This window comes from Ranitomeya variabilis, chromosome 1 (assembly GCF_051348905.1).
Source record: "Ranitomeya variabilis isolate aRanVar5 chromosome 1, aRanVar5.hap1, whole genome shotgun sequence".
In the NCBI taxonomy this organism is placed as follows: Eukaryota; Metazoa; Chordata; class Amphibia; order Anura; family Dendrobatidae; genus Ranitomeya; species Ranitomeya variabilis.
Window position 1 is genome coordinate 184,460,819 of NC_135232.1, and position 12,672 is coordinate 184,473,490.

At 48.1% G+C, this 12,672-nt stretch overlaps 1 protein-coding gene across 2 annotated transcripts in view; it reads left to right on the plus strand.

Annotated features, from left to right (window-relative positions):
- The first annotated feature begins 1,350 nt into the window (after positions 1–1,350).
- The window catches only part of SNX24 (sorting nexin 24), a 194,355-nt gene continuing 183,033 nt past the window's right edge, over positions 1,351–12,672 (plus strand). The window contains exon 1 of one of the 2 annotated variants that reach the window (XM_077291020.1): positions 1,351–1,503. In XM_077291020.1, coding sequence (XP_077147135.1) covers positions 1,444–1,503 — 60 coding nt within the window. In that variant the 5' untranslated portion in view covers positions 1,351–1,443. The other variant, XM_077291028.1, reaches the window with a different exon arrangement.

A 12,672-nucleotide genomic window follows, 5' to 3' on the forward strand; every position in this document is an offset into this window, starting at 1 on the left:
GTGATGCCCGCTCTGCTGCCCAGGGCCATGCTCCGCTCTATACACCAGCAGTCACCTCTGGACTCTGTGCCCGCTGTGATGCCAACTCTGCTGCCCAGGGCCATGCTCCGCTCTATACACCAGCAGTCACCTCTGGGCTCTGTGCCCGCTGTGATGCCCGCTCTGCTGCTCAGGGCCATGCTCCGCTCTATACACCAGCAGTCACCTCTGGGCTCTGTGCCCACTGTGATGCCAGCTCTGCTGCCCAGGGCCATGCTCCGCTCTATACACCAGCAGTCACCTCTGGGCTCTGTGCCCGCTGTGATGCCCGCTCTGCTGCTCAGGGCCATGCTCCGCTCTATACACCAGCAGTCACCTCTGGGCTCTGTGCCCACTGTGATGCCAGCTCTGCTGCCCAGGGCCATGCTCCGCTCTATACACCAGCAGTCACCTCTGGGCTCTGTGCCCACTGTGATGCCAGCTCTGCTGCCCAGGGCCATGCTCCGCTCTATACACCAGCAGTCACCTCTGGGCTCTGTGCCCACTGTGATGCCAGCTCTGCTGCCCAGGGCCATGCTCCGCTCTATACACCAGCAGTCACCTCTGGGCTCTGTGCCCGCTGTGATGCCAGCTCTGCTGCCCAGGGCCATGCTCCGCTCTATACACCAGCAGTCACCTCTGGGCTCTGTGCCCGCTGTGATGCCCGCTCTGCTGCCCAGGGCCATGCTCCGCTCTATACACCAGCAGTCACCTCTGGGCTCTGTGCCCGCTGTGATGCCAGCTCTGATGCCCAGGGCCATGCTCCGCTCTATACACCAGCAGTCACCTCTGGGCTCTGTGCCCGCTGTGATGCCAGCTCTGATGCCCAGGGCCATGCTCCGCTCTATACACCAGCAGTCACCTATGGGCTCTGTGCCCACTGTGATGCCAGCTCTGCTGCCCGGAGCCACTGCAGCCAGGCTGGAGGGCCCTGCATGGTCTGGGGCCCCCTGATTGTGTCTGCAGTGTGGGATCAGTGGCCCAAAGTCAATTAACCCTTTCAAGAACCCCCTTCCGTGCCCATAGTTGTGACACAGGTGACATTCAGCCGCACACACATTTCCAGGAGTAATAACAGAGGAACCACAGTGTAAATGGCAGAATGGCCGGGGGAGGACAGGCCCGTCACCTCCACGCTCCCCCACCGCACCAATGCCGCATGCAGCAGCCGCACCAGCAGTGGACGCGGTTACTTCGCTACAGAGTTCAATCTCCAGGAGCATTCCCCAATTCCTGTGATGGATAAGCCCCGCCCCTTCCCATCACGTGACCACGCCTGCATCTCCCGTCCATAGAGCTGCAGGGATGATACGATCATGTGATCTCTCTTAACCCTCTCCGATCCGGTCTGCCCGGAGTCAGCTCCCTCCGTGACGTCACGAGCCGACATTCCATTGGCCGCCCCCGAGGACGGAGCTCGGCGAGATGGAGGTTTACGTCCCGTCGTTTCGGTATGAAGAGAGCGACCTGGAGAGGGGCTACACGGTAGGGAGGCTGAGCCGTGGCAGCGGGTGGTGTCCCCGGGCTGTGCGGGGGTTGCCCGGTGCCCTGTGTGCACAATGTACGGACTCGCCTAATGCACCTTGTGGTAGGCGCCAGAGCTGCCCTGACAACGGTGAGAGGTGTCGGGGTGTGCAGCCGGTCCTGCCGGGCCCTCGAGTGTGGCCAGTCAGGCTGACCGTCACTAGCCCTGGAGAGCCGGGGCTTTATGGGTGTCATGGTAACAGCTGCCAAAATCTTCTGCGCTCTGATTGGTCGCCAGGTGTTTTGACTCGTGAAGGAAGGATTTTCCGCAGCAATATTTGCCGTGCTGCCAGTAGGGCTTACCTGGGGTTTCCTTACAAATCCGTCTCAGCTAATGAGACTTCTGCAGCGTGAGGATGAGGAAGGTCGCATGTGGGGGGTGTCGTGGTACGCCGTGGACTTGGTGCATGTGAGTCCGTGTGGAAAATCTGCGCCAAATACCACAAGGACGTCCACAGCAACAAATCCACACTGTGCACTTACCACAGGGACGTCCACAGCAGCAAATCCACACTGTGCACTTACCACAGGGACATCCAGAAAAATCCACGCTGTGCACTTACCACAGGGACGTCCAGAAAAATCCACGCTGTGCACTTACCACAGGGACGTCCAGAAAAATCCACACTGTGCACTTACCACAGGGACATCCAGAAAAATCCACACTGTGCACTTACCACAGGGACATCCAGAAAAATCCACGCTGTGCACTTACCACAGGGACGTCCAGAAAAATCCACACTGTGCACTTACCACAGGGACGTCCACAGCAGAAAAATCCACGCTGTGCACTTACCACAGGGACGTCCACAGCAGCAAATCCACGCTGTGCACTTACCACAGGGACGTCCACAGCAGCAAATCCACGCTGTGCACTTACCACAGGGACGTCCAGAAAAATCCACACTGTGCACTTACCACAGGGACGTCCACAGCAGAAAAATCCACACTGTGCACTTACCACAGGGACGTCCACAGCAGAAAAATCCACGCTGTGCACTTACCACAGGGACGTCCAGAAAAATCCACACTGTGCACTTACCACAGGGACGTCCACAGCAGAAAAATCCACACTGTGCACTTACCACAGGGACGTCCACAGCAGAAAAATCCACACTGTGCACTTACCACAGGGACGTCCACAGCAGAAAAATCCACACTGTGCACTTACCACAGGGACGTCCACAGCAGCAAATCCACGCTGTGCACTTACCACAGGGACGTCCACAGCAGAAAAATCCACGCTGTGCACTTACCACAGGGACGTCCACAGCAGCAAATCCACGCTGTGCACTTACCACAGGGACGTCCACAGCAGCAAATCCACGCTGTGCACTTACCACAGGGACGTCCACAGCAGAAAAATCCACGCTGTGCACTTACCACAGGGACGTCCACAGCAGAAAAATCCACGCTGTGCACTTACCACAGGGACGTCCACAGCAGAAAAATCCACGCTGTGCACTTACCACAGGGACGTCCACAGCAGAAAAATCCACGCTGTGCACTTACCACAGGGACGTCCACAGCAGAAAAATCCACGCTGTGCACTTACCACAGGGACGTCCACAGCACCAAATCCACGCTGTGTACTTACCACAGGGACGTCCACAGCAGAAAAATCCACACTGTGCACTTACCACAGGGACATCCACAGCAGAAAAATCCACGCTGTGCACTTACCACAGGGACGTCCACAGCACCAAATCCACGCTGTGCACTTACCACAGGGACGTCCACAGCAGAAAAATCCACGCTGTGCACTTACCACAGGGACGTCCACAGCAGAAAAATCCACGCTGTGCACTTACCACAGGGACATCCACAGCAGAAAAATCCACGCTGTGCACTTACCACAGGGATGTCCACAGCAGCAAACCCACGCTGTGCACTTACCACAGGGACGTCCACAGCAGCAAATCCACACTGTGCACTTACCACAGGGACGTCCACAGCAGCAAATCCACACTGTGCACTTACCACAGGGACGTCCACAGCAGCAAAATCCACACAAAACTTTTCTGTCTCTGGTCAGTGGGGCTTAGAGCAGGGCCTATCCTCATCTGTCTCTGGGCCGTGGGCCTCAGGCAGTGCCTATCCTCATCTGTCTCCGGTCCATGGGGCTTAGAGCGGGGCCTATCCTCATCTGTCTCCGGTCTGTGGGGCTTAGAGCAGGGCCTATCCTCATCTGTCTCCGGTCTGTGGGGCTTAGAGCAGGGCCTATCCTCATCTGTCTCCTGTCTGTGGGCCTCAGAGCAGGGCCTATCCTCATCTGTCTCCAGTCTGTGGGCCTCAGAGCAGGGCCTATCCTCATCTGTCTCCAGTCTGTGGGCCTCAGAGCAGGGCCTATCCTCATCTGTCTCCAGTCTGTGGGCCTCAGAGCAGGGCCTATCCTCATCTGTCTCCTGTCTGTTGGCCTCAGAGCAGGGCCTATCCTCATCTGTCTCCAGTCTGTGGGTCTTAGAGCAGGGCCTATCCTCATCTGTCTCCTGTCTGTGGGCCTCAGAGCAGGGCCTATCCTCATCTGTCTCCGGTCTTTGGGGCTTAGAGCAGGGCCTATCCTCATCTGTCTCCGCTCCGTGGGGCTTAGAGCAGGGCCTATCCTCATCTGTCTCCTGTCTGTGGGCCTCAGAGCAGGGCCTATCCTCATCTGTCTCTGGTCCGTGAGCCTCAAAGCAGGGCCTATCCTCATCTGTCTCCGGTCTGTGGGGCTTAGAGCAGGGCCTATCCTCATCTGTCTCCGGTCCTTGAGCCTCAGAGCAGGGCCTATGCTCATCTGTCTCCGGTCCGTGGGCCTCAGAGCAGGACCTATCCTCATCTGTCTCCAGTGCGTGGGGCTTAGAGCAGGGCCTATCCTCATCTGTCTCCAGTGCGTGGGGCTTAGAGCAGGGCCTATCCTCATCTGTCTCCGGTCCGTGAGCCTCAGAGCAGGGCCCATCCTCATCTGTCTCCGGTCCGTGGGCCTCAGAGCAGGGCCTATCCTCATCTGTCTCCACTCCGTGGGGCTTAGAGCAGGGCCTATCCTCATCTGTCTCTGGGCCGTGGGCCTCAGGCAGGGCCTATCCTCACCTGTCTCCGGTCCATGGGGCTTAGAGCAGGGCCTATCCTCATCTGTCTCCGGTCCGTGGGGCTTAGAGCAGGGTCTATCATCTGTCTCCGGTCCGTGAGCCTCAGAGCAGGGCCTATCCTCATCTATCTCCGGTCTGTGGGGCTTAGAGCAGGGCCTATCCTCATCTGTCTCCGGTCTGTGGGGCTTAGAGCAGGGCCTATCCTCATCTGTCTCCAGTGCGTGGGCTTCAGAGCAGGGTCTATCCTCATCTGTCTCCAGTCTGTGGGCCTCAGAGCAGGGCCTATCCTCATCTGTCTCCGGTCTGTGGGCCTCAGAGCAGGGCCTATCCTCATCTGTCTCCAGTCTGTGGGCCTCAGAGCAGGGCCTATCCTCATCTGTCTCCGGTCCGTGAGCCTCAGAGTAGGGCCTATCCTCATCTGTCTCCGCTCCGTGGGCTTCAGAGCAGGGCCTATCCTCATCTGTCTCCAGTGCGTGGGCCTCAGAGCAGGGCCTATCCTCATCTGTCTCCAGTGCGTGGGCCTCAGAGCAGGGCCTATCCTCATCTGTCTCCAGTGCGTGGGCCTCAGAGCAGGGCCTATCCTCATCTGTCTCCGGTCCGTGAGCCTCAGAGTAGGGCCTATCCTCATCTGTCTCCGCTCCGTGGGCTTCAGAGCAGGGCCTATCCTCATCTGTCTCCAGTGCGTGGGCCTCAGAGCAGGGCCTATCCTCATCTGTCTCCAGTGCGTGGGCCTCAGAGCAGGGCCTATCTTCATTTATTCTGCAGATTAGACTCAACTATTGAAGTCTATAGAGATCCACGAGACACAATGACACTCCACTCTCCAGAACACAAAAAATAGTTTCTATTATACCCGCCTACACTGCGGTCCGGTCCAGTGGGCGTCACTGGTCTTGATCGGGCGCCTCCTTTCTTTTTGCGATGATTGTTCCTCTTACCTGCTTGTTGTGGATGACGGTTCCTACATCATCCACCACCGAGGGCCGAGCAAAGTGTTATAGTGCGCATGTGCCAACTCTCTTTGCCCTTTCCCCGTGCATTGCAGTATTGTTCCCTCGGTGGGGCAGAGAGAAGTATGTCTGCGTAGGAGTGCGATGGAGGACACTGTGGATGACATATGACGCATCATCTGCATGATGCCCTAAACAGGACGTCAATCGCAAGAAAAGAGGAGGCACCGGATCAAGACCAGTGACGCCCATCGCGCTATTTTTTGTGGTGTTCAGAGCGGACTGGGAACTTATATACAGCATTCTAGTATGCCGTCCCAGAGGGCGTACAGGTACTGATAAAAGCCTAGTGACCCGTTCCCTAAGAGGCCATGGACAAAGAAGTGCAGTCTACTGCTTTAGGGGAAAAGGAGATGAAGAAATCACTGATGTAAGTAGGGTTACTCCTGAATGCAAATCGTTCCACTTCTCTCGGATTGTGATACATGGAACGTGGCCGAGTTCAGAACTCATTTTAATTTTGAAAATCCTCAAATTCGAAATATAATCAAGCTTCTGTTATCACACAGCTTAAAATCCACATTGGGTTTACGAAAAGGCTTCTCTTTTTAGCAGAGACCCACGCGTTTCTAACAAAGCGCATTGTTCTTAATCATGGCTCTTAAAACTGAACAAAATATACCAGATACTACTAGCGCATGTAGGGCAATGAGCGGATCAGAATGGTGAAGTGTTACATCATTTTAGTAAGTAAATATATTGGGAAAGCCTCAGTAAAATGTACCGTATATATCTAATATAATGACTATTTGCTTTGGATTTCATGAATTGGAATATATATACGGTACCTACAACAGAAGCAAACATTGAAGGGAGTCACCCCCACAATTCAATTTATGATAGTCACATAGGGGACGTAGCCCCCATAAACGTACATGTTGTTTAGTCTTCTTAGCTTTGTTTATCCAGAAAATGATCTTTCATCTCTACGAAAATTTGGGTGCTCGGTGCAACCTGGACGGGGGATAAAAATAAACTTTCAGCTCACCAAACCACTGTCTCCCCTTAACTGATTGACAGAGCTATATAAACTGAAAACTCAGCTATACGCACCCTAACCATGCAGGTGCCGAGAGTGTTCTCACCCATCCATCTCCCGTCTGCTGCGGCCGCTCGCTGCACTGACTTTCGGGGGTGTCGTGAGTGACAGCCAGCTTACTGTAACTGTAGACAGGAGAGATGTGTGCACACCTGCTCTGCTCCTGCACTGACAATGTCTGCACTGCTCTCCTGCAGAGTCAGTGTGCACACCACTGTCAGTCAGCAAAGGGGAAGGGTCAGCATGGTTCACTGAGAGTTTTGGCCTCGCCAAGGGTGCACCAAGTGCCACATTTTCATAAGGATTAAAGCTAATTTTCTGGGTAATAAAACTAATGAAAATAAACAGGCATGATATTTATGGGGGCTAAGTGACAATCATAGTTTTGGGGATAACAGACTCCCTGTAAGTAGACAATTATCAGAAGATATGAGTCCAACTGTTGGCGCATGATCTCAATAGTGAATGATGATATTGGGTCCCTGGTTTTCTAAATGAACCATCAAGAAAGTGTCACGTGAGTATTTTATTTCCCTGAAATCTCCCACTATATTGATATAATGTTGTGTTGCATTTGATCTGTTATTGAAATCTTGTAATATGTACTAGATTTTTCGGGCCCTGGTTGTACAACCTACATACAATTATTATAATCCGCACATTTTGTCATGTAGCCTCCTCTTTCCATATGAAAAATGATATAATTAGTAGAGGGGTGTGTTTATGCTGAGTCATAATTTATGATTGTCGTACGTGGTGGCACAAATGACAAGTGTTACATGATAACTACCACATTTAGTGAAACCTTTAAATGTTTGCCAAGTTTTTTTTTCTATAATAGACTACAGTTTGTTATGGTGCCACTCCTTGACATCCCTCGTTAAGTATATGTCACAAATCATAGAAAATTGTCAAACTTCTGCATTGTTGGCTGTAAGTTATTAGAACAGCTGTTTTTTTGCACCTCTTCTTTCTTGCATGACTATCTTGTGTTATCAAAAAGTAGGGTGTCCTGGAGGCACGCATTCTCCATTCAGATGGGGATCTTGTAAGTGCTGGTCTTTGGATCCCTGGGGGTTCCAGCAGTTGGACAATCAATAAATTATCCCCAATCCTGTTGATGGAGGATGACATTAACTTTCTATAAACCATTAAGTGGTGTCTTGTGAACAGTCAGGAGCTTCTTGAAAGACGTGACACCCACTTCCATTTCTCCACCAAGGTGTTTTTTGAACATCCGGAGCGTTTAAAACAGGGCTGTGGAGTCGGAGTCATGGACTCTGTGTCCATTTTGGTGGAGTTGGTATAAAATGGACCGACTCTGACTCCTACAAAAAAAAAAAAAATAACATTTTACTTTTTTCACAAAAAAATTTACTTTAGGCCCAAACTTTTTTATTTTCGCAAGGGTGTCAGGAGAAAATGGATCAGAAAAGTTGTTGGGCAATTTCTCCAGAGTACGCCGATATTCCGTGTGTGGGAGAAAGCCACTGTTTGGGCGCATGGCAGGGCTCAGAAGGGAAGGAGCAAAATTTGACTTTTTGAGTGCAAAATTGGCTGAAATCAATGGCGGGCGCCATGTTTTGTTTGGAGACCCCCTGATGTACCTAAGCAGTGGAAACTCCCCAATTCTAACTCCAACCCTAACGCAGCCCTACCCCTGACCCTAATCCCAACCCTAAACATAACCCCAACCCTAATCCTAGCTCTAACCCCAACCCTAATCGCAAAGAATGGGAAAAAATATATACATTTTCAATTTTATTTTATTTTTAGCTAACTAAGGGGGTGATAAAAGGGGGTTTGATTTACTATTTTTTTATTTTGATCACTGTGATAGGGTCTAGGAAAAATCTCCCTTTGTTGCTGGGTGCTGGCCGGCAAATCTTGGCGGGCGCACTGCTCATGCGCGTGCCATTTTCTTCCAGGAAAAAGACCCCGGGGGACGGAGCCGGAGGGTCCAGGGATACCGGGGGTGGCTCGGGGGGACCCCATTTCTCTCTCTGGTATGCTAGATCATATCAGAGGAGAGAGAAATGAATGGGAAATCGGCCTTTTTTTTTGCGATCGCTGTTATTCAGTATTTCTCAGCATCGTTAAAAAGCGCTGAGGAATAAGTACTCTTAACTGCCGCCATTAAAAGGTGTATTGGCGGTCGTTAAGGGGTTAATCCAGAAAGTCATACCTCACCAAAAAAATTAATAAATAACATTTCCCTCATGTCTGCTTTACATCAGCAACATTTGTAAAATGTTGTTTTATTTTAGGTTTAAAAATGTAGCAGTAATTTTTAATTTTTTCAAGGAAATTTACAAAACTTATTAAAAAAAAAAGTATTAAAAATGCATTAGAAGTGCTTTAAATATATGCTGCAAAATAGCACTGTATGAACATACCCAAATCGTAGAGATGGGAGAATGGATTTGCAGGACTCCAGTCCAGGGTGCAGGTCAGTACTGTATGACCGCTGGACAGGAGCCAATCCCTTCTTTTGATTAGCCCGCCTAGCGTGACATTGTGTGTGTGCGTTACGCTGCAATGTTGACGTGGCGCCAGCCCAGCTAATCAATGGATGAGTCCCGGGAGGTAAAGGGTAATGCGGTCACACAGTCCTGATCTGCCCCATGGACTGGAGTCCTGTAAATCAATTCTCCCATCTCTACGATTGGGGTATGTTCAAACAGTGCTATTTTACAGCATACATTAAAAGCGATTTTTGAGGCATTTTTCATGCTATTTTGATGCATTCAATTGAATGGGTAAATAAAATGCAGCAGTTATCTAATAGTAAATTTTTTAGTAAAATATGAAACTGTATTTTGTGATCACATCGTGAATGTGTGGTTTGTTTGGCTACTTTCTTGCTGAAGGGGCAAATTTACCTTTCAAATGGTGTATCATTTATGTGTGTGGGTGCAATATAAGATACAAAGTAATCACCGAAAAGAGTGTTTAGAAAGAATATATAAACATTCTGTTGTGAAATCTAAGCCGCTCCGTTTCTATATTTACCACTGAGCAATAAGTTGGTGATTGTCCCAGCATGTGTGTGGCGGGTACAGAGTCCGACCCCGTATAATGCAGGGTATATTCATGTATAGAATAGACATGGTGATGTCCACCACTCCACAACACATTTATGGGGTCCGGAGACTGCCATTTATACCACTGTCCTAATCTTTAGACACCTGGTGTAAAGTGCTACACTTTCCCTTTTTGCAGGAATTCTCTGAAGTAGAAAATGAACTTTTGCTTATGATGTCAGGATGAGTTGTCTTCCTTCTCGTTAATGCGGCTGAATTAACCACTGCACTTCTGCTTTTAGTTTTCTGGTTACTCAGCACGGGCCGCGGGTTCTAGATATGTTTATTACAAGACAACACCTTATAAGAAAAGCTTTGTGTACTCTGGAGTGGGGGAATTCGGAGATCTTTGTTCTTTTAAAGGATTGAGATGCCTTTTTTGAGATGTAATTTCTTACATGTGTAATAAGGTTAGGTTCATATTTGGGTTGGTGGCTTCTTTAGGAGCCTCTGCTGCAGATTCTGAGAAAAAGCCGTGACAGTGTGTGGTGTGCTGAATGACTGAGGAACCTATTACAGTAAATTGGGCTCTTTTACATATTGTTGGTAACTGTTGTGACGTACGTGGTGCCAGAATACATGGCAGAGTTGGGGCTATTAAAGTCTATGACTGATATGTGCCTGGCACGTGTGAGGTGAGGAGTGGGGTTCACATGAATGAGGCAGGCTGGCTGCTTATCTCAGATCCTGAGACCACCAGGAATGATGTAGGAGAAGGCTTGCGGACAAGCCCCGGCCGTGCTCAGTGCAATGTACTGTATGTTGAACAGGATTTTCAAAACTTCATTTAGCTGTAGTGGAAACCTTTTGCCCAGCATGATGTGGACTTTCACTCTCGTATGTCACGTTGATGTTAACAATGATTTTACTCCTTCAATATGTAGAGAACCCAATGCAAAATGCACATATGGATTTTGATGCTGCATTGTTGACTGCATGCTTTTGCAAAAGGTTCGCCATGTACGAGCCTAGCTCTACTCAACCCTTTCCACGTCTACTTGTGGTTAATCCGTGGTACGTTTACACGCAGGTTGCAGAAGTAATGCAGATTTTTGTGGACATTGTATACTTGATTTACAAGGTTGAGGATATGTGCATTCGCCCTATTTATTTTTTTTTTTTTTCGTTTTTATTTTGCAACAATAAGTGATTTCACACGGTCAGCATTCACCAATGTTACTCAGTTGTGCTGTTTAGATTACCTTTTTTTTTCACATGGATCGAACGTCTGTGTGAACTGAATTCTAAGTAGTCTTTCAGATGACCGTTGCTGATTCAAGTCTATGGGCACCCAAAAACAAATTTGGATCCCATGTGACTCAATTATGTTGCATCTGATTTGTATGGGAATTAACATTAGAAACTGAATTTGGTCTTGTACATGTTATCAACTGCTGGTGTATAAGAATGAGTGCCACACGGATGTAAAAACTGACTTACGGGTTGGCGTACCAATAAAGGATTGTCCATTTGTTCTGGTTGAAAATCTGACTTAGGCTTAACGTTTCCGCTGAAGGTCACTCCATATACTCCGCTAGTTTACACCACAAAAGTTACCGTATGTCAAACAAATCCTGTTGATTATTTTGTGAGTGTAGCTAGAATGACAGATAAGGGACAGGTAACCTCAGGTATTTTGCCTTAATCCTTGGTCAATCATTTGACCCCTTTCCATTGTGGCCAGTTTTATTTTATTTTTATCTTTTTGCTTTTACATTTTCATCCTGTCTTTTCACAGGCCATAACTTTTTTTACTTTTCTGCCAGGCTTTATAGAAGGTCAACAATTTATTTATTTTTATATGGAGAGGGCAAAAATGTCACACATTTTTTAGGGTCTTTGAATTTCTGGATAGTTGGGTCCGTGAACTCAAGAACATGTCCTAGTCTCATCTCATAGCAGCTCAGACTTCGAAGTCTATAGGTATCCGGATGAAACATGGGGGTCATTCTGTGTATTTCTCGGATTCATCCTTTTTTTTTTTTTTAAACAGATATTTTTATTGATTTTAATACATTTATTAAACAGTAAATATTGAATAGCTTTTACATTTATAGGATTTACATCCGAAATTATATTCTTTGCAACTCTTTGAACAATCTAGGTTTATAAGCACACTTAAGACATTTTATTGGGAAAGAAAACTACCCACATGGATGTAATACAAAGCTTCAATTTTTAACAGAGTGATTGCATTATATTTTAATAGTATGTTCGGCATTTCCTTTTTAGTTTTTATTCACGTTATCATCATTTTTATCAGTGTCTTGTAGGAGTTTCCCCAAAGATCCCTTCAGTTTTTTAGTATGGTATCATTGTAGAGTTAGAAAACGGAGTAACAAATTGTGAAATTTCATCTGAACTACAATATATTTCTCAATAAATGCTTTCCATTTGACAAAATATTTGCTTGTGCTCTTTTTTTTTTTCATTTAAATTTTTATATACAATAGGTTTTCAATTGAATTCTTGGAATGTTAGTATCGAGGGTTTCAGCCAACATCCTAATAGCAGTCTCTTTGCCAGTGTTTCTCAACTCTGGTCTTCAAGACCCATCAACAGGTCATGTTTTCAGGATATCCTTAGTATTGCACAGGTGGCAATTTCATCACCTGCTCAGGCATTAATTCCATCACCTGTGCAATACTAAGGATGTCCTGAAAACATGACCTGTTGGTCGGTCTTGAGGACCGAAGTTGAGAAACACTGCTCTTGGCCAATAGAACAATCACATGAACTAAGGGGGCATTGACCTTGTCTGTTTCCCCTCACTTGTCTTTTTACTTGACCAATATTGAAATAATATCATAGTGAGAGGTATTTGTGACCCGAACTTCCAAATGCTTTCAAAGCCCTCAAGTATAGACCCCCAGAAAGTCTGTAGTTTTTGGACATATCCAAGTCCCGTGCAATAAATCCACAGAAGGGAT